The 22,391-nt window shown below is 40.3% G+C and overlaps 2 protein-coding genes across 3 annotated transcripts in view; both read left to right on the top strand.

Moving 5' to 3' along the window:
* RBM12 (RNA binding motif protein 12) overlaps nucleotides 1–6,159 on the top strand; it is a 9,333-nt gene extending 3,174 nt beyond the window's left edge. Inside the window, exons 2-3 of one of the 2 annotated variants that reach the window (XM_009283239.1) lie at nucleotides 1,098–1,129; nucleotides 1,534–6,159. In XM_009283239.1, the coding sequence (XP_009281514.1) occupies nucleotides 1,556–4,198 (2,643 nt within the window). In that variant the 5' untranslated portion in view covers nucleotides 1,098–1,129; nucleotides 1,534–1,555 and the 3' untranslated portion in view covers nucleotides 4,199–6,159. The remainder of the gene's footprint in view (nucleotides 1–1,097; nucleotides 1,130–1,533) is intronic. The other variant, XM_009283238.1, reaches the window with a different exon arrangement.
* Nucleotides 1–22,391, top strand: part of CPNE1 (copine 1) — a 41,611-nt gene that overhangs the window by 3,155 nt on the left and 16,065 nt on the right. The gene's annotated exons all lie outside the window — the stretch shown is intronic.

Below are 22,391 nucleotides of genomic sequence, written 5' to 3'. Positions count from 1 at the left end.
AAGAACTGTTCCTCTCGTTTTCATTAAGTACTGAATTCAGCCTTACCTGGCATGGTTAAATGTTGGATAGTGGCTTTACCTAGTAGTTAAAGATGTATTCAAGGTGTGTCTACTCTAAAGTGATTGGAAGACCTGGACAGGCAAATGCAGCTGACTTAAAGATTTGACTGTATGCTGGGATACAATACTTAGTTGAATGTGAAATGTTGGGAGATAGTCACTGATCGTAGTTGGTCATATAGTGTTGGCATAAGGCCAAAATTCTTTGGTGGTGCACTGCCTCCTGGTGTTGCGTTGTATCATCTAGTTCATCCTTGATTTCAAATGCTTAGTTAACACCATTTGTATGTGGCTAATGGGAGCCTTAGAGGTCTTCCATACAGATACTGAACTGGCTTGTACTTAGGAAGTCAAGAAGTTTCAGAGATGAAGTGGCTCAGGTGAAACAAGGTGCTACTGCTGTTTAAGATGAGAGGCTGGCTTCTGAACTGGTGAGTTGTGCTAGTATTAATATGATGCTTTCAGTCTTTACTGAAGGTTTGTCAAGAATAAGTGAGAATTACCTAGTTTCCTGTTTATCTTGAACTTCTGATATGACCTCAGGCTCTTCTGTAGAATGCGTACAAGGTAACTGTCAAGATCTACCTGTTCAAAATTGATCTTAAGCTTCCACTAATCTCAGCTGCAGGGGTAAAAGTCATTTACTTGTGCTTGAGGCGGAAGGTGTAATATTAGACAGAACATCTGCAACTATTAAAAAATATACCTTGTTTCTGAAAGTTATAAAGGCCAAATATCTATCTAGGATATGCATAAATGTAAGTCTAGTTTAGGTAAGGTCTGTATAGTCACAAAATGTCTGGGGCTAGTTAGCTAGCTTCACGGTCACCTAGACCTCTTGCCTTTGCTAGGAGAAAAATAGAAGATCAGTATAATCTAGATGGTCCCTGTCAGGATGTCATATGAGTCTCGCTGTTGCTAGTTGTCCATAATGGGTTTTTGTTCGTAACCAACCCACTGTTATGTTTCTAGTTGTCTTCACCTGGCAGGAGATAAAATCCCTCCACAAATGAAAGAGAACTGTTTATTTCCCATAGGTGTGCAGAATTTTTCGCAGTCACTTTGCCAGGTACAGTGGATACCATATCATTGTATGGTCAATTAATTTTGTTTGCTTGGCTAAAATATTCATTTTGCTTATGTTCCATTAAATATTCAACTACTGATATAATAGTTCTGATTTTTGCTGTTCCTTAGGTGTGTTTTTTTTACTGACACTTGTGGGTCTTTAGTTTAACAGTTATTTTGGAATTTCTAGTGCAAAATGTATACTAATTGTGTTGGTAAATCTTTAATACGTCAATCTGTATGAAGTAAACAAACATGAATAGGGAACTTGGAATATAAACATGCTTAATCTTTGCAAGATGTTGTTAGGTGTATGTAAACAAATATAGTAGATGGTGTCTGTAGGTAATTGCATGGTGTCATAAACAGTAGTCTGACATAGCCGTTGCCTTTTCTCATCTGCAGGTGTGTGTTGTTTCAGCGCAGCATGGCTGTGGTCATCCGCTTGCAAGGTCTCCCGATTGTGGCGGGGACCATGGACATTCGCCACTTCTTCTCTGGATTGACCATTCCTGATGGGGGCGTGCATATTGTAGGGGGTGAACTGGGTGAGGCTTTCATCGTTTTTGCCACTGATGAAGATGCAAGGCTTGGTATGATGCGCACAGGTGGTACAATTAAAGGGTCAAAAGTAACACTATTGCTGAGCAGTAAAACTGAAATGCAGAACATGATAGAACTCAGTCGTAGGCGTTTCGAAACTGCCAATCTAGATATGCCACCAGCAAATGCTAGCAGGTCGGGACCACCACCTAGTTCTGGAATGAGTGGAAGGGTTAACTTACCTACTACTGTACCTAACTTTAATAATCCTTCTCCTAGTGTAGTAACTGCTTCTACTACTGTGCATGAAAGCAATAAAAACATATCCACGTTTTCTACTGCCAGTATGGGGACTGCGCCTCCAAATCTTGGGAGTACCTTTGGTAGCCCAACATTTAGCTCAACTATACCTAGCACAGCATCCCCAATGAACACAGTACCTCCTCCACCAATCCCTCCTATCCCAGCTATGCCATCTTTGCCACCAATGCCTTCTATTCCCCCGATACCTGTTCCACCTCCTGTACCCACACTGCCTCCTGTTCCTCCGGTTCCTCCGATACCCCCTGTGCCCCCTGTACCTCCAATGACACCCATGCCTCCCATATCAGGAATGCCTCCTATGAATCCTCCACCCGTAGCACCTTTACCCACTGGAATGAATGGGTCTGGAGCAGCAGTGAATATGAACAGCGGCTTGAATCCATTGTTTATTGGTCCCATGAATCCTGTAAATCCTATCCAGATGAATTCTCAAAGTAGTGTCAAGCCAATTCCAATCAATCCAGATGATTTGTATGTCAGCGTTCATGGAATGCCCTTTTCTGCAACAGAATCTGATGTGAAAGACTTTTTCCTTGGGCTCCGTGTGGATGCAGTCCATATGCTGAAGGATCATGTAGGTCGAAATAATGGAAATGGACTAGTTAAGTTTTTTTCTCCTCAAGATACATTTGAAGCACTGAAGAGAAACAGAATGCTGATGATTCAGCGCTATGTTGAAGTTAGTCCTGCAACAGAGAGACAGTGGGTGGCTGCTGGAGGCCACATAACTTTCAAGCAAACCATGGGTCCCTCTGGGCAGTCACACCCGCTTCCTCCCCAGGCTCATTCTAGGTCCAAATCTCCTAGTGGACAGAAAAGGTCACGGTCAAGATCTCCCCATGAGCAGGGTTTCTGTGTTTATTTGAAAGGTCTTCCCTTTGAATCGGAGAACAAACATGTGATAGATTTTTTTAAAAAGCTGGATATAGTTGAAGACAGCATTTATATAGCTTATGGACCTAATGGGAAGGCAATTGGAGAGGGTTTTGTCGAGTTCAGGAATGAAGCTGATTATAAAGCAGCTTTGTGTCATCATAAGCAGTACATAGGGAATCGCTTTATTCAAGTTCATCCAATTACTAAAAAGGCAATGTTAGAAAAGATAGATATGATTCGTAAAAGGTTGCAGAACTTCAACTATGACCAGAGAGAAATCCTCATGAATGCTGAGGGAGAACCAGGCTCGCCAAAATTGTGTGCACATATATCTAATATTCCATACAATATAACAAAAATGGAAATCCTTCAGTTTCTAGAGGGACTTGCAGTAGAGGAAAACTCTGTACAAATTCTTGTTGATAATAACGGGCAAGGTTTAGGACAAGCACTGGTTCAGTTTAAAGCTGAAGATGATGCTCGTAAGGCAGAGCGTTTGCACCGTAAAAAACTGAATGGAAGAGATGTTGTTTTGCGTTTGATAACTGTAGAAGAAATGAGAGATATTGAGAGAAACCCACCATCTCAAGGGAAAAAGATACTGAAAATACCGATACAAGGAAATGCGACTGTGCCAGGAGCACAGAGTGCTGGTGGGGATGAGCATGCCTTCTTGGGGGGAAATTCTAAAGATGCAAACAATGGTCCTCCATTTAATTTCCCTGGTAACTTCAGTGGGTCTGGCACATTTGGTCCTCCTCTACCACCACCTGGAATAGGTGGCTTTCCTGATTCTAGACCAGGAATACCTACAGTTACAACTAGCGGTTTACCTGGTGCAGGTATTGAGGTCCCAGGTTTTGCAGGTGGTCCTGGTAATTTGAGTGGACCGGCAGGTTTTGCAGGGGGTCCTCAGGCTTTTGGTAATGGTCCTGGTAATTTAAGTGGACCCCCTGCCTTTGGTGCTGGTCCTCCAGGAATTGCTAGTGGTCTTGGACATTTAAGTGGACCTCCAGGGTTTGGACCTGGACCGGGAAATATACATATTAGTGGACCCCCAGGTTTTGGAACAGGGTCTGGGAAGCCAGGACCAACTGTCATTAAAGTGCAAAATATGCCCTTTACTGTTTCGGTGGATGAAATTTTGGATTTCTTTTATGGTTACCAAGTGATCCCTGGTTCAGTGTGCTTAAAATACAATGAAAAAGGCATGCCCACTGGAGAAGCAATGGTTGCATTTGAGTCTCGTGATGAAGCTATGGCAGCTGTTGTTGATTTAAATGACAGGCCTATAGGCTCCAGAAAAGTAAAACTTGTTTTAGGGTAGCTGTTAATATGAAGTAGTTGTAGAATAGATATTCATAGTGCTGTGATAAATGCATCCGGATTGGTTTTTATAGTATTTCCAGGATAGAACCTGTGGATTGTTTAAATTGTAAAACAGATTGCTTTTGATAAGACAGAGCACTGGGTTAGCCATTACATAAGAAACACTGCAAGGATAGATGTGCAGTGGATTTTCCCGTACAAATATGTGGAGAAGCTAGACAGATTCTTATTCATCATAGAAGTTTGGTAAACTATACTGGACACAGTGCTTATCAAGGAATCTAGATTGGTTTTACATAGTTTCGGATAAGGGAAATAGATGAAGTCAGTGAAGCTCTTCAGTGGGTGCTCTTGCAAGCCATTGTAAAATAGATAGCTATTTCTAGATTTGGTTAAAAGCTGGCTGAATTTGCTTTGTTTACAGGTCAAAGCTTTGTTTAAAGTCCTGATTTTACTCTGCAACTGAACGAATTCTCAGTGTACACAGATTAATTGTTTTGTGTATGTATCTTTATTTTTTCCAAGATTCTCACTGTATGAACAGTTGAATTATGCCCATTGCTGATGTGTCTACCAAACTAATTCCTATGAGCAGAATCGTTCTGTAAAATTCAAGCTGTTCTTTGTGGAATAACCTTTAGTTATTTATATATTGCAATTATAACTGTGCAGAATAAGACTTTTGCCACAAGTATAGCTAACCTCAAACATTATCATATGCGTTTCATAGTACACTTATAAAACATTTGCAGTAGAAGTAACAACTTGAAAATACTCATTATTGTTTAAGTAGCTTGATTTGTTAGGATTACATGAATCAGTTGGGATAGGATCTTTGACACTAGTTGGGTGTTGATGTTGTATTTCTTATGTGTCTCGAACTCCTTACATAGAGTCTCTGCTAAGAGAACCAAAGTGGTGATTATTAGTAGAAGATTGGAGTCCAGCTAAAGTTTTAAATTAGTTTATATATGAAAGAAACTTTTATCTTCAGCAACTCTGTCGTGAATTACTGCTATGGGTGAATTCAGAGATAAAATTTATTTTTCTCCAAAACTTGAAAATACTGAGTTTACTATATATTTTTGCAATAAAGTTGTGCTGTTGTATTCAAAGTCTGTAAAGAGTTGCCATTTTCTTTGCTGTGCAGTAAAATCTTCCATGGAAAAACAGATAATTGGAAGTAATTACACAAGTGAAAAGTAGAATTTTTTTGGTTCATCCTTGCTTGGCTTATGATAAATTTTAAGACTTGGGCATTTCTTGAAAAATCCTGCTATTCCCTGCAAATCATTGTACTTAAACATAGTAAACTTCAAACCGTTTTGTTTTTTGGACAAAGAAAAACAGTGCCTTTTGGTGTTGCATATCATGGAACACTGAAGTGTATGGTCAGGCAAAATTGAGAGGTGCAAGTGGCAACAGTTTTATTCATGTGGTGTGTAGGAGAGATTTGAAAACCTGTGCAGCGCTGCGTCCTGAGAGGATTTCACAGTACAGGACTATGTGGAAGGATTGTATAAAGGTGTACTTCAATAAAGAGGCGGTCGCATTACACAGATGCTTCTGTAATTCATTAGCATAATTTTGTTTTGACAGATTACTAGGTGGTCCCAACTTTGGAAAAGTCATGTGATTTGTATATACTGTTTAAAATTAAGCCTCCTGTTAATAAAACTGTCTGTCTCTGAAGCTTCATGTTATGCGTTTCAACAGTCTTTGGGAGTAATGTTTCAACAGCAGATCTTTGTTTCCCCCCCCCCCCCCCTTGAAAGTCTGAAAGTACTCTTGCTGATGTCAGAAAGATGTGTGATTAGGAGTCAAGCCTTTCAGTTTATTTTTAAAATTTTGCTCTTTGTTTTTTAAACAACTTTTATTAAAGTTTCATACTATATTGGAGTTATTTGGGTGCTTGTTTCTTCATGTTTCACATTAGAATAAAATTACTGAAAAGGAAAACTTGGCTTCATTGTTCACAGAATTGATTTAAGATATTAGTGTGTGTTGACTTGCGGAAACTGGTGATAACTGTTTTTCAAGTTCAAAAGAATCACAACAATGCTTGCCTTGTTGTGAAATGTAATTAAACTACAGGTGTCTGGAATTAGATACACAGTTCTGTGTTACTGTCTTTTGATTTCATGTCTCGATCCTCTTGGTAATGGATACAGGGTTATTAGTGTTTGTGTTAGACACGGCATATGCTGCGAAACATGCTTGTGTGCCTGTTCCTTTGGACTTTGTAAAAGTTCAGGTTTGTTTTGGAAATCTTTAATTTTCCGATTCTTGATTTTTCTGTATGGTCTAAAGATGTTTAAATGCTTATCTAAAAAAAGGTGCAAACCAGTACAAAAGGCCATTGGTGCTGGGAACATTGATGTGGATGGAATGCTTAAGTGGAGGATTTGGGGTGGGGTGCCAAGACTGTTCATCTTGGCAAGCAGTTGATGTTCCATACCTTTTAGCATAAATGAGTAGTAAATTAGTTAGTAAATATCCCCTCTTCTTCGAGAGGCTCTTGGAAAAAATAGGAAGTTGTAGCATATTTAAAATTTCTGTATGTACTATAAACAATACAGCTGCTGTCCCAAATAGTTACAGTTGATCCTTTAAAGCATACATAGAGAAAAGTTCATTATCAAGTATCACTTGCAAATATAAGAAATTTTCTATAACAACTTGCTGTCATGTTAGAAGCAGCCTTAAACTGCATGTCGTGCTAAATTACGAGGGATACCCTTATATTAACGGACTACATGGCTAGATTTGATAAAACTGCTTACTTTGCACATGCTTGTATTTGTGAACAGCCTTAATAATAAGGGGTAGGACCTCAGGTCCCGTCTCTGATGTGGAAGGTATGTAACTGCCCTTGCATACACACTTCAAGGCTGGCTGCTAACAAGAGGTAGCAACAGAAAGAATTGGCTAATGGACACTGCTCAAATTTGCAGTTGTTTTGGCCTTGATGCTTTGAGTGTCAGGAACTGGCATCCTGCTTAGCCTCGTTGGAAGCATAGTCGGTGACACGGATGTCCCAATTTCTTCAAGTTATGGAAAGAAGGTACTTGTGTTTATGTAACTGGCTAAGTTGGTGTTTTTAGCAGTTCCTTAAGTGTTAGTGTCCAAGTACTACTTGTAAAAAAAATAAGTGGTAAGGTGTTACATTCACGATGTGATTTCTGTTAAACATACATATTTTTGTCATCCCATTCACAAGAGACAGTATGAATATAATAAATTGTTCAATGATAAAACTTGTGACCTATGTGGAAGAACTGCAGTGGTTAGGTGAAAGTGTGACTTTAAAGTTACCAAGTTTTCAAGCAGTTACACGTAAATGTCGCAGTCGGATCTTGTTTTTAACACAAGTCAATTCTGTAATATCACAGACAACATTTAAGCCAGTTCTTTATTGATGAATTATTGTTGCCACATTCTAAATATAGATTTATGAGAGGTTTGAGGCTTTGTAGGTTTAAAGAAAACTGAAAGATGCTTCTTTTTTATTCTAAGTAGTGTTCCTTTCATAGCATTTAATGTTTTCCTTGAATGTCTATGCTCTGAATTTGTTGTGAGTGGAGAGAAGATCGATACAAAAATGAAGACTATAGTCGTGCGCCAGTTGACCTTGAAGGTCTACCTTCTAAAGAATGTATTTGCTGGTCAGTTCTGCTAAATTGCTCAGGCTGTCCTTAAAGAAGTTGTTGCCTGTACTGTGTGAAATTAGCAGCTTTTTTCGCTGAGACTATTTTGGTGCACTGAAGACTGCAGACTCTAGGAAAAAAATATTTTTCCAGTTTCCTAGGCACACCAGTGGTGCATTAACTGTAAATAACGATTTCAGTTTCTGTATTTTGTTCCTCCTCAGTTTTCTGCTGTGGTGGTTCCAAAGCTGCTGCTTCCCGCAGCGAATGCTGTTGGTCCTCAGCGTGTTGTTCAGCAGTGCGCGCCTCTGAACTGTGTTGGCCTTCTGATCTGCAAAATTGAAACAACTACATATTATGGACTGCTTAAAGCCTCTGGTTGGACAATGGACCACTCTTTGACTGCAGTTGTTCTAGAATGATTATCCAGATATATGGATTAGACCCTGAATCAAAGGATTGCAATTCCTGTTTAATACAGACTCTAGTGCAAGCAAAAGACTAGTTTCTATCTTTGACAAGATAATTGGTTGGAAGGAAGCAGTTTTGAAACTGGACTGGTGTATTAGGAAACATTTAGTTTGAGTCTAGAGACATACACAAATTAGTTTCACGTCAGCTTGCTTCTTTAGATATTGTGCAGGTCTTTAAAAAGGAAAAAAAGAGGTGCTAAATTCTGTTGCTGTAAGAGGTTTTTCAGAAACAGTGCCTTGGGACTGGAAGCAGTGTTGCCAAATATATTTGCTCGTCTTTGCCCTTTTGCAGGTTTGGTGGTGCTGCCTTCTGTTCTGTGGCTGTATGTTCTTTCATGGTTTTGGGGAAACTGAGCTAAAGTTTGTGTATGGAGCGAATGACTCTTCCTCCCGGTGGAAAAAGAAGTGAAACTAACTGTTAAATGGTTCTGCAGGAAGAGTAACCTTAAGGGGTTCTCTTCCTATCTGTTTTTGGCAGTGAGAATGCGATTGTAGTTGAAAGATTTGGCTTTCCCACGGGATGAAAATCTGTTGGTTGGTAGTATGCATTCGACTTAAGGTTTGTGGCTGTGTGCTGAACTCTGCTACTCTTCCCTATCTTATGATCAGGTAGGTATAGTGTAGCTTATTTTCTATACAAATGACGCTGTCAGTAATCTTCTCGGAGCTTTGTTACTACGTGGAATGTTTGGGTGTTGTTTGTGCAGGGTGTGCTTCCCACCTTCCTGACTTGGATGCTTTTCACTCATGGGTATAAATACCATATGTAAGAAAAGCAGCCCTAAAAGTGTTCCTTTTCCATAGCTCCAGACTGAACGTGGGTGTCAGATGGTTTAGTTGTGACTCTCTTCACTCACTGGCACTCACTTCTGTACGGCTTCCTTTGTTATCATTCTTCTGTTTGTATATATGTATTCACAGCGTGGCAGCTTAGGAGAGCAGCAACTAGATGAATTCTGACCTGAGTTCCTTTACTGCTGCTGCGGAGTCAAAGCTTACTCCTTTGTGGCTGTTTCTCTTGTATGCTCTCATGTCTACAGCCTTAAGTTCAAATCGTCTTACCAGTTGCATCCCAAATATATTCAAGTAAGCTTTCAGAAACAGTGAATATACTTCCTTTTAACATGAGTCTGATTTCCACAGAATCAATTTTATAACTCTGTGTTTACTATTCTCACACCAGCTTCACTGTTTTTCCCCAGCTCTTGGGAGGTCTTTTGTTATGAGTTACCAGTGAACTAGACTGTAGTTCCTCGTTCGGTTGATAATAGATCACAGTCAGGATAACTTCAAGGGATAGAGTGGGGATTGCCTTTAGCAATACACAGTTGAGGGAGTATAGTTTCCCTCTAAAGGTTAAAACTGAAAATTTAGGACTTGGAAGGCTTGCACAGGGGAAACAGGAATTGATCCTGCCTAAAACTCTTGGTTGGCATAGTCTGGCTTTTTGGACCTGTCACTGCTTCTGGAAGGCTGGTAACTTTTTGAAATCTTCATATTGTAGTTACAGTATTGTTAACCAAAGAATCGGTACAATGATGTCGCTCTGATTTCTGACCGTCTGAAGGTAGGTGGAACTTCCAGCTAGCTATTACATAGTTTCGAACAATGAGTTTCATTTCAACCATTTCCCATTAAATGTGACTATGTGGATGTAGGGTTGCTCTGTGTGACAGTAGAAAGCTTAGAAATGCTTTCTAGTCACTTAAAAACGAAGGCAGATTTTGGGAGAGAAATAGCAATATAGTCAGAACCTAAACTACTTCAAGAATTCCCTTTAGGTAATTTTGGTTGAGTGCCTTTTATGATAAAATTCATAGGACTGCTGTCATTAAGATTTCAAGCCTCTCTGTAGCACCTATTTGCTTAGTGACCTTCTTGCTGTGGTGGCATTTGCCAGAATGTGCTCCATAATGTGAGCTTTTTACGAAACTTCTGTTTTCAGCAGTGTAACCAAAGCATTCCTGCTTGTTTTGATGGGAGGATGGATATGGAATGTGAAAAGTCCTCTCCTGTTTGAACAGGAAGCTCAGCTTGAGAGTGAAAGTGATGCTTGCTGATACCATTTCATTATTAGCCAAATGTTTCTAATAAAAGGGCAGTATTTATAAATCCTGTGCTCTTGAGGAACACTAATGCAACCAGCTACAAAAGCAAAGAGGCTAATTAAAGTAAAATTAGTCACTGGCAGTTCATTGACTGACTGTAGGGGAAACCCCCTTCTTTAAGGGGGGGGGCGGAGTTGTTAAATATTACTAATTCATTTGCCTAGGATTCCCCCACTACATTCCAGCTTTGCTGCAGAGCCAGACTTCTGTGTTATAGGTCCAATCTCATATGAATAAATGCAGTGTTTTTATAGCACTTAAAGCTCTCTTCATCTATGAATTTGAATGCTTTTAGGAAGTGAGGTAAGTGTGTATGCAGGGTGGTGGTGTATAGCTCATTTTTCTCCTAGTAACCAGTAAGCCAGTGGCAGAATGTTTTCATCCTCACGTTAAAGGCACATCAGCATTAACACCAGTGAAGTGTCATTAGGGTTTCAAGTTGAAAGGTTGAGACCAAACTTCACTCTTTAGCTTTAGTAAAAATAACCAAGTGATGCCCTAATCTAATGAGAATGTTTGTTGTTCAGAAACTTCGGCACTGAGCTTGTGTGAAAAAGAGCAGAATGAAACAGTGAGTAGATAATTAAATTCTTAAACTAATCTGAAATTTAAATTCAGGTGTTAGTGATAGAATGTATGAGATATGTAATTGTTCTAAATGGTTTGCTGTTAAACAGTTAAACTTGAACCTTGCACAGTCTTACATATTCTTAGATTGTAAATCAGAATTGTTTTTGATGGTCAAGTCTGTCTTAAGGTTTTTAAAGACAACTGTAGTTGTTGTCACTTAAGGCAGTGATAACCCCTGTGTGTATATAAAAGCATTTCGAGTAAACTGGATGCATCTCTTAAAGAAAAAAGCCTTTCAAGTATATCTGAAAAATTACATACACAACACTGTGACATACTGCACAAATGTCCTGGATTTTTTTGAAGGCCTTTTTTGTCATCTGGACACTCATCCCTCCCTTTGGGTAGCTGACACCATATTTTTGTTAAGACGATAATCCAAATGGCATTTCCTTGCAATGCCAGCAATATGTCATGCTCTTTCTTTGAATGAGAAGGTAGTATTTGGCTACCCTAATTACTCTAGGAGCAGAAAGGAGAGTGTGCAAACAGTGTTTTCCTTCTGCTGGATGGCTTGTGCTATTTCTCATGTTAAAATTTGTCCTTAGTTGTGCCTGTAAAAATAACTTCAAGAAGAAACGAGTAAGTTTTCTGAAACCAAAAATGCTTTGGTTTAAACAAAACCAATAATAAATCAATGTAATATAAATCCTAATATGAGTCTGCAGATAATGTTGTATCTCTATGAAATATCAGCTCTTTTCAGTGCAGTGACTTGACTGAATATGATGGTAGTATCATAATTTAATTCTGTTATTGTGAAAGGTGAGAGGAATCCCTGTAATCGAGTTCTGGGCCAGCCATGGTATGGTGTTGTAGTATGTAACTTTCCTCTCCGTCTTGTTTAGTCTTGAAAAGGTAGTAAGAACCTGTTGTTTTGAATGTTTCTGAGCAGCCCACACTCCAAGGTCACTTGGATGTATAATGTGAAAACAGATACTGTTTTAATCTTTTTGTGATCTTCAAATCCCTCTGCTACTGCATTAGGTACACATAAAAGCCCTGTTGGTGAAGAATCTGTGATGAACAAATTGCTAAAGTGCCGAGCCTGTCTGTTTTGTCCTGGCTGCTGCCTGTCTCAGTTATTCAGCCATTGTCTTACTATGCAGATAGCGCTCTGCTGCCCAGAGAATGTGCAATTTGTAACCTGGGTTTGCAGGTTCCACCTAATGGTGGCAACTCCAAGTCTCTCTACTTAGAGTAAATGTAATTCAGTTCATGCTTTTACAGCTGTTAAATTTACTCTAGGTTTTTCATCAGAGAGGCTTTTGATCAGACAACTTCTCTCTGCCTTAGTTTGGTCATATTTATTAAAAAATGGTTGGAGCTATTCATTTGACTTTGAGAAAATCAAGATGCTCACCTGTGGGAGAATCTAAGGCTTACCAGTATGGGGTTATAGGGGTTTTCAGGTTCTTAACTTGCAGAGGCATGTTTTCTAAAGGGTGTGGAACACCTTTGTAGCAAATTCAAACTTAATGACAACAGACTTTTTTAGGGTGTACATTGAAAAGTATTGCAGTGTATATATACTATGGATAGCAGGCATGGCAGAAGCACTTGAGGAAATACCTGCCTGCTTGCAGTTGTGGAATCTCTTCCTCAATGCAGGGAGATTGTATGGTCATTTTGGCCCACTTGGTGCTGAGACAAGCGGAATAGCTTGAATCCGTTGTTGTAATGGGTTTGTGCTTTTGGGAAGGTACACTGGCAGGAGAAGTTGGATCTGGAGGAGAACAGAAAAGGGACATGATGTTAGTGTGGTGGTTTGTGGCCTTTAAATACTGCTGCTGTTAGTCTGGATGGGGGAGAGAAAAAACAACTTTTAGAAAAATCCCTTGCCAAATCCTTTCCTTTGTTCTACTTCCTTGATGTCAGGTTTCTGTGGTGGTGGGGTTTTTGTAGGTTTTTCTGTTTTGAAGCATCATTATTCTGCAACAGATTAGGATGGAGAACTGAAGATGTTCAGGCTACAGATGGTAATAATTAAGTGGCAGAAAAGTATTATGGGGTGTGAATCTTTTTCTTAAAAAGAAGCATATACTCAAAAGGAGAAAGAAGAACTGAAAGACAGTGTTCACGTAAGAAAGGCTGAACTTGCAATGAATAAATTGAAGAAATCAGTTTCTTATGAGCACTGCAGAAGCAATATTATGGGATTTTTTTTCCAGATCATATTTCATGAGGAGCAAGATTCAAGATTAAAGTCCATAAAGAAGAAAGCCTGAATTATATAATGTGAGAGAGCGTGTGATTCTGTGACGCGTGAGAATTTGAAACATTGCTTCTGCTTTATGTTCTTACTGATTTTTTAGGCAAGAATTGTCACCGTGCAGTAATAACTCCAGGGCAACTGAGAATAGTCTAAAGAATTCATCTGGGGTATCTCAACATTTTCGTGGTGATCATTCAGCAGTGGAATACAAACAAGAAATACGGCAAACTTTTCATTAACTAAGTGTCTCTTGATACTATGTGGTCACCAAAATTCTTCAGTAATGTGAATTTGTTCGATAAAACAGCAAAGATTGGTAAAATGTATTGCTGGCATATTTCTTTTTATAGTCTTACTTTGGGCTCATGCTGTTCATACAGTATGTACTAGTCTAAACAGATGGACCTTAATGAGTTTCTGCCTTGAAGTCACCTGCGTAATATCATGACTATGTTTGGGGGAATGGGTAAAATCACGCGGGCTCTAGAGTAAGTACAGGATGGTTTAGATTTCCAGCCTTTGGGAAGAGTAGAGGTTGCTAAAGGGATCAGCAGAATGAACGCCAAGATGTCGCCTCAAAAATCATGGGTGCGTGTAAGTAAGAAGTGGTATGTTGATGAACTTGCAGATGAAGCTGCAGTGTAGTTGAAGAGCCAAAGAGGAGGAATATGGTGTAGTCTTCAATCTCAGCTTAAGGAGTTCGGTCTGAGAAGTGGAGGAGCCATAGCCAGCTTGATTTATTTGGGGCATGGGACAGAATGTTTAGCTATTTGTGCCTGAGATGGGAATAGCTGGAGTTTTAAGGGAAAGAATGAAGTCTTTCTTGAGAAAGGCAAAGACTTGCAATGTAAAATGGCGTGTTTGGGGTTGTTACAAAGGTCAGTGTGGTTGAGCTTTTAAGTCTGTTTCAATTAAGTTGTTCTTTACATTTCAGTAATAAATATTTGAGAATCACGGGATGGGGGTGGGGAAGCAGCTGAATAAAGGAATATGAAAGGAATGAAAAAAATCTTATTTGGTGGGAGAAGTCAGTGAGCACTTCTAGGATTGCAGTTACTCTTCCAACTTAAGCCAAATGGATGATTGACTCCAAAGCCCCAGCCTGCTTTAAGTTAGTTTTTGAAGGAAATGGTTTTTGATATTCTGCTACTAAATGCTATGAAGAACTTTGAAACACATTTTCTTTTGCATGAAAAGCTTGGAAAAGTAACTTTGGTTTTGCTTAAGTTCAGGTGTTAATTTGAAGCCCATTGTAATTTAATACATTACAAACTAATATTTGAAATAGAATCAATGTTGACCTATCAGTTTGTTTACTTATTTCTCAGGAAAGTGGAGGATATATATATAGTAAAGGCACGCACAGGCCTTCGAGCTTGTTGGTTGTGATTAAGGGGGATATTGGTGGTGCATAAGTTAAAGGTGAACATTGAACAGTGTAAAGGTCAACTTGTAGAAGAAGGTATTGTTTCCCTAGAGTTGGGACTTGGCTCTTGTTCGTTGGGGAAGGCTGCAGTAAAGAAGATGAAATGACTGAAGTTCTTGTTCGCATTTTCTGCTGGAAATTACAACCCCATTTGTGATTTTTGTGCTTTATTTCAGCTTTTCAAAACTGTCATAAACTTGTTATTTTTGTTGTCATATAGATATTAGATATATATAGCTATGATAATATAGATATTTTATTAACAAATAGATGCGGTGCTTAGGGATATGGTTTAGTGGTAGACTTGGCAGTGTTAGGTTAATGGTTGGACTAGATGATCTTAAAGGTCCTTTCCAACCTAAATGATTCTGTGATTCTATAAATGGGAGCTTTGCCTTCTCAGTCAGTTTCCGCGAATGTCTCGGAGGTCAGGTTGCCACAGCACACACTCAGCACTCGTACCCGTGGGCTGCCTTCAGATACAAAAACCCCAAATTCTAGTGGTGATACTGGAGCTTCAGGGTTCATGTGGAGACAACTCAGTAAGTAGAACTAGGTCATAACTTCCATGCATATTCAGTAGTGCCTTAGGTGCACAGTAGTCAACAACCTCTTTGCATAAGCCTTGTAGTCAAATTCAGAGCTTGGAAAGGCTTGTCTGGGCTGACGGCTGTGCCGCTGCTTACCTCTTGTCGTGGCTTGGAGTAGTTCAGTGTAGGCACAGCCTCAACGCGTCACCGCTGCACCCTGTAGGAAACACTTGTCAGCTTTCTGCTGTTTGTCCGTCCTCCCTGAGAGCTCTCGTCCCTGAAATTAAGGCTATCTGATAGACCATGGACACTCCTTACCAGGACTGAATCAAGCTGCCAGAGCAGTTTGGTTTGAAAGGTGTTCTTAATAGCATTCAATATTCTATTTCTTTTTTAACAATTAGCAGATGCCTTTTGTTTCAGGTTTTATGTCAAATTTGTAATAACAGTTAATTAACCCTCTTCCTACAAAGTTTTGATTGATCAGTCAAAATGTATGGTGATGGATAACTTGGAACACAGTATAGGAATACTGATTTATTATCTGCCTGTAGTAATGCTGGTCTTAACTGTCCCCACTCTAAATCCGCAGGAATAATGGTAGAAAAAATTGTAGCCATTTATATTCTCTGCAGAGCTTCTGGGTTGTGGGATGAGGCTCTGTGGCCCAAGGAAGAGCTGACGTGCTGGAAGGAGGCTGTATTTACTAATAATTTTTGTGGACTGTGGTCTTTCTTGTGAGACTCTCTTAATCTCAGCTTAAAATAAAGATGCTTTTTAGTGCATCTAGTGATAGAAACCTAGCTTTGTGATTTCTTTTAGAGCTTTATGGGGTTCAGGGAAGTAGGATCACATCAGAATTTTTATTTTGATAATACACTTAGAAAGTGATGCTGACACTGCCTCGGCACCAGCATCAGCTTTGTAATATCAAAACACGAAATGTAACAGGCTGCCCCCTGGAAATAGAACTAGTAATATGAGAAAGCATTGCTTCTGATGGTCTGCACATTCAGGGATCACAGCAGGAGAAGAGAGAAACTGTTTTGAAGAAAGTAGAGTGATAACAGCAAGATGTGGGATTAAACTAAGCAATGGACAAGGAGGGGACTATGTTAGGTTGTTGGGAAGTGCCGGATTTATTAACTGGGATGTTCTATTACATGTGCTGGGTGTAATCTGAGTTGTTGGGTAGCATAAGGTCAAGATGGTGAAAATTGCAGTTGGTACATACTGCTGGCAGGATTGCTGACATTTTTGTTGTGTTTGTAAGCAGAATGTAAGGCAGAAGCTATGGTCAGCCCAATACAAAATAAGCTCATTGGAAATCAGCTGTCCTTAAGCACATGTATTAAAGCCTCAAGCTTGAGTTAACCAAATTCTTAAATTAATGTGTAATATTTGGTGTACACTGAAATAGAGCATGTTGGGTATCCTGTACAGAGTGATGTAGTTGATGAGAATTTGTTGGTGTGATTAACTAGGAACAAAACTGCAGGTTTTCTTGTGCTGAATCCTTGCCTATATTCCATCTTAGGTGGAGCAGTGAAACCAAGCTGACCCACAAGACTGGATTCTGTGATAACGCTAACATTTTCTCTTCAGAAGATATCACTCCTGGCACTACAAGAACACTGTTGGTGGTGTTCGATGCCATGAAGTTATTAGATTTTTCTTGTCCTCTGGGTGACTCTGTGGGTTCTGTGAGTTGCCATACTGGGGTGATCTGAGTCACAACCCTCCTCTCGCCCTGTGCTCCCCTTCTTCACCACATCCTCCCCAGCCTAAAGGGAAAGGGGAGCCTCTGGCTTTCATGCTTAGTGCGATATGGAAGCATATAAAAACAAATGTTGTAATTCAGTAATTCTCACCTTATGCAGTCCAACACTTGATCCTTAGTCAACTAAATGGTGGCACTCCTACTGCAGAGGGATAAGTACAGAGGAGTTTGTTTATGCTTCAAACACCCGTATGTGGCGTTTTGGGGAAATGCGAGACCCTCCAGAGCTCTGAATTGGGACAGTTAAAATCTTTCAGGACTCTTGTTCTGGAGCTTTCTTCAAGCGTAGGTGGACAGTGCTTTCTTCTCTGGTATTTGATTTGCTTAAGCTTTGGTTAAGCTGAATCACTAGAAGAATAATTATAAATTAATATTACACTTGTCTATGGAGTTGATTTTTTTTTTATATTGGAGAAGGTTCTGTATGACAGGATGTTGACTTTTCTGTAGAATCATGTGAAAAAGGTTGGAAGTTCTAGAAATGCTTATATAAAACTTCAGAAAGTAGCAGGTAATTCCTTATTCTTCTGAACATGTAACGTGGATCTCCTACATGATTTTCCTAGAATGTAGCATTTTTTTGGTCTTGGTTTGATTCTTTACTGGTGTGCTTCAATTCAGTGTAGAACAGCTTTGTTGGAAATACAGGATTTATCTTTCTATGTGTATTACACAACTATTGGGAGTTCATGATCTTCTTTACAGGGAAGAGGTGGTATGCACAGTAAAAATAATTTTGACTTCTTAAACAGGACCTCAGTTTGGTTGTCTGAGCACTTCTTAAAGCTTACTTAGTCCGGAGCCATTCTGTGTTTTACTTGAATACTGGGAATGATGTCTGGTTGAGCAGTGAAAGACTTCTCTGTGAGTATGTGCTCAGGATCTTACAGACTTCTGTGGATAGTACTTTGCTCAAGAGTTTGTAGGGATAACATGGGTGATGTATTATTTTTCCTCAAAATGTGGTGTTATATCATGTGCAATTCTAACTAAAGGCAAAAAATATAGGTGCCTGATGAATCTGAAGCTGAGTGGTGGAAACTTCCCTTGAGAAAGGAATGTGCAGAATTCGGCTCAAGATGAAACTTCACAGGCGATGCTTCTCAACAGTGAGATCCCTGAGTTGTGAGAGCATTGGATCAGATGTTCGCGGCTATTGTCGATATAAATTGTTGATCGTGGGGGTATAACATCAGTTGTGATTTTACAGGCCATTTCTAACAACAGGACTTATCCAGTGGCTTGCGTACGTTGCCTTTTCTTCTGAACCTGCTATGCTGGGATGCACCCAGTGGCTCTGTTCTATGTATTTTAAATAGAGTTCGAATTTATTATCATGTTTGGAGTTCATTTTTACTTGGCAAACTAAATTTCTGCTGCTAGAATAGTTTTGTGACTTCCAGACCATGCTGTACCTTAATCTGCCAGTGGCGAGTAAGTTGGAGAGATTGTTAAATTGTTGTCATTGCAAGCTGTTAAGGATCAATCTGTAATAAATCCTTTATAAATTGAACGTGTGTTAATATCTTTATGGAAAGCAGTTTGCTTTAGCTGCTGTTTTTGCTTTGGCAATATCCATTGTCTTCTGTAAACCAGAAGTTTCAAATAATAGACATCAATATTAGTTATCAAGGGTGGTTGCAAGGGGGGAAAGTAAGAAATCAATGAATTTTAGAATTTCTGGAACTGTTGGAAAATAGAAAAAATTGAGTGTTGCAACAAATGTAAATAATATCCTGTCATAGTAAAGATTAATTTTTGCAAGTCTAAAAGTTAAATTTATTTTGTGTGTATGAATGGTTACAAACATAAGTATGCTCTACGAAAACTCAGTGAAACAACATGAAATTTGTTTTTGAAATGTTGACTAGAATCTGCAAGCTGAATGAGATTGGTGTTCTTTGAGTGCATGCAGGCTATTAATAAAAATAACAAAACCCCAAGTTCTTTCAGTTTAATTACACCAAACTGTATACTTAGTCTGGCATCAGAGCCTTTGTGCGCTGTTTGAGCATAGTAAGTGCTAAACCTTTTTCTCTTGTCACGTGTCTGTTATACAGCATTGGTAAGTGACAAAGCATTACTGCTTGGTCTGTGGTGTTCAAAACCCTGCTGACGGTGCAGTGCTTGCTCCTTGGGAGTAAGCTGGCATGTGCCAGCTGGGCAGCTTTCAAAATGATGAAATATCAAGAAGATGTTGCAGGGTTGTGTGGATGTTCAGAACACAGATGCTTAAGAGAAAAGAGAAAGCATTGCAGGCTTCTGCTTAAAGAGAAACAGGATGGGAGGCTGTATTAGGCATGGGGTTGTTCTAAGTACAAGTGCCGACTGATGGCATTTTCAAAGCTTTCAGGATGGTCACTCCTCTCAGAGGAAGAGAACAGAGCCTTTATGGAGAGAGGTGGAGGAGGTGGAGATGAAAGTCAACTGATACATTTCATGTAAACAATTCAGGTTTTTTATAGGAAAAGAGATGCAATTACTATAGTAAAATACAGGTTACTATGAAGAATGAAAGTAAATTCCAGAATTCTTGCTTTAGGGAGGAAAAGAGATTATTTGAGCCAATGCTTATCATTGTTAAATCCTGTTTAAAAATAGCTGATAACTGAAGTTGGGGCTAATTTTCCTAATTGCTGAGGAACTCCACCATTTTTTTCCTTTCCTAATCAGTATTTTTGTGTGTGTGTATTTGGGAATGAAAATATATTAAGCTTTTGATCTTTTTAAGCTTTTCAGATGCAGGCAGATTTCAAGAGAGTTGCATTTCTCCCACTAACTGCGCGAGCAGGATAACTGGGTGAAGGTGCTTATCTAGAGGCTAAGCAGATCTTCAGGCTTGACTGAAATGGATGTTGTGTCTTTAACAGACCACCTACTCCTTGCTCTTGCTGCTGAGATAGTTAGGCTAGTCTATGATCAGGATTTTCTGCTGCTATAATTCAAGGGTGGGTTGAAACTGGAGAACACCATACAGTGTATTTGGAAAGCTGTGAAGTGAAAAAAACTCTTTGTGGGCTCTTCAAGGATGTCTGTAGGCAGCAATATATAAACAATTTCTGGCTGAGGTTCAAACTGATGTTTTCAGATTAAACATGATATTTTTTTTTTTTAAATCTGAATCTGTTAAGGAGCTATCCCTCTTCTTTCCATAAGGGTTCTGTCTATAGTTGTTAAGCCCGCTTTCTTGTTATCCCCCGAGTTGGCGAGGAGGGAGTACAGCCTGTTAGAAGAACAGTTCCTGCTCAGCTGCTCTGAACAACCGGCCTGGCTGCACTCTGTTGTGTACTTGTCATGTGCATCAGCTGATGCCCTGCGATCTCTGGATGGAGCAGGAGGATGTAGTGGGAAAGGATCCCTTGTGGTTTGTAACTTCCCAGGGGTTCAGCAGAACATCTGGGCTGTGTTTCAAGGGAAATCCTATGCCATTACTAAATCTGAAACAGTAGGATGAGACAGCCTTCTGGGTGTTAGTGTATTGAAAGATAAATCCTTGAAACAGTGAGTGTTTTCATAATTTCATTGCTACTGATATGGAGAAGAGATTCAGATAGCAGATGGGAGGTGGTTGGGTTTGAGGACTTGGGTCACTTCACCTCCTGGCTTCATTGTGTGGTTTAGCAGTTTCCATCTCAAACTTCTAACTTTCCCTTAGCGGTGTAATGTGGAATAAATAAGTACAGACTTGTTCTGCCTACAGCTTGAGACCTGTAGTAATAGTTTCCTCCTAGATAGGGACCGCTGCTGTTTGGGGATGCTAAAGCTTATGGGGAGCTGTTTCTTTGAGGTTAACTTTATTCCTGATCCTTTGTGCTCTAGCGGGGAGGAAAGGTGGCTCCTGGTTCTGTCTCCTGTTGGTACAGAAATCTCTGTTGCAGTAGAGGAAAATAGAGGAGCAATGTTGGCACAGGAGCCAAGGCTGGCTGTCCTGATCTTCCTTGTTGTCAAACAACTGGTGTCATACAAATGTGTACAGTTGTCTGTAGGACTGCACACTGCGCAGACATGAGACTGTGTGAGATGTCAGCTGGTCTGGTGGAGTGGTACGTGTAGGTAAAGAAAAAACATGATACCTGTGACTTGCGATTTTAAGGAGGAATGTATTTATTAAAGGCAATGGTTTCTTTTATGAATCTTACTTGGGGTTGAAGGCAACTGAAGTGGAAGATGGATGGCTCTAACTAGTAGTTTGAACAGTTGACCAGACTACCTTGAACTAGCCTCTTTGAAAATGCTGGCGTTAAAGCAGATGATGATGATGACCTTAGAAAGCTGAACTATGATCCTCTTTGCCTAAAGCTTTGCTAATTCTTACTGAGCGCTGGTTTTGTCCTGCCGCCATCACTAGAGCATCCGAGTGCTGTGCAATAGCATATTAAGTGACGTTAACATCTGTCCAGGGTACATTGCAGACTGCGAGGTCTAAGGGATTAAATGTTGTCTAATAAAAGCTCATCTCTTCACTGAGATAAATATTTACACCCTGCAAGTATGAGAAAGCCATGTGGATACTCAGACACTAGAAAGAGCAAACAATTATTTCCTTATTTTCCAAACTCTGAAGGAGTTTCTCTATGAAATACATTTAAAGTACTTGTTAGAGCTCTCAAGCTGTCCAATCTCTTGAATGTTTTGATGCTTGAAGGCTTATCTTCTAAATTCAGTTTTGAGAATTATAGCTGTTCCTTGAGCAGAAGTGTCTGCAGTTTGATATGTAATAAAATTTAGTTGCACCTTGTTACAAGATTGTTACAGTTTTTTCCGAAGGCAGCACCGCAAAGAAATGGGGCTCTGTAGCTCCCGTGGCCGAGCATGTAAGGATCGAAGGGAGGTCTTGCAGGCTGAGGGGGCTTTTACAGCTCTTCCACCGTGTTGAGCACATTTCAGCCTCTTCAGTTTAGGGTGGCTGCTGCTGCACTGCCTGCAGACGTTGTCTAGACAAGGTTTCCTTTCCCTGTGAAGTGAAAGGCTGTGAGAGCATCTGCACAGGCAGATGTAGAGCTTCAGGAATTGTTTAATCAACAACTACCCCGATGAAGTGACAAGATGCGAGAGTTTTTAAAAATCCATCCCCCCCCCGGGGAGAGCAGGGCGGCAGGGAGAAGTGCGCACCGAGGTGGAGGGAAGGGCCCTGTGCTCCGGCGCCTGCCTCCCTGCAGCCTGGCCGTAGGGAGCCGGAGCCGCCGGGAGCAGCGGGCCCAGCCCGATAAAACTACATGAATAAAGGAGGCGGAGGGAGAGGCGGCGGGAGCGCGGAGGCGGGCCGGGCCGCGGTCGGTGCCCGGCGGCGCGGCGGGCGGGGGGCGCGGGTGGGAGCGGCCCGCCCCGGCGAGGGGCGGGGGGGCGGGGCGCGGGGCGCGGGTGGGAGCGGCGGCGAGGGGC

This window comes from Aptenodytes forsteri, unplaced genomic scaffold (assembly GCF_000699145.1).
Source record: "Aptenodytes forsteri isolate BGI_AS27 unplaced genomic scaffold, ASM69914v1 Scaffold38, whole genome shotgun sequence".
In the NCBI taxonomy this organism is placed as follows: Eukaryota; Metazoa; Chordata; class Aves; order Sphenisciformes; family Spheniscidae; genus Aptenodytes; species Aptenodytes forsteri.
The sequence above is the reverse complement of the archived record's forward strand: the minus strand, read 5'-3'. Positions and strand labels throughout refer to the sequence as shown.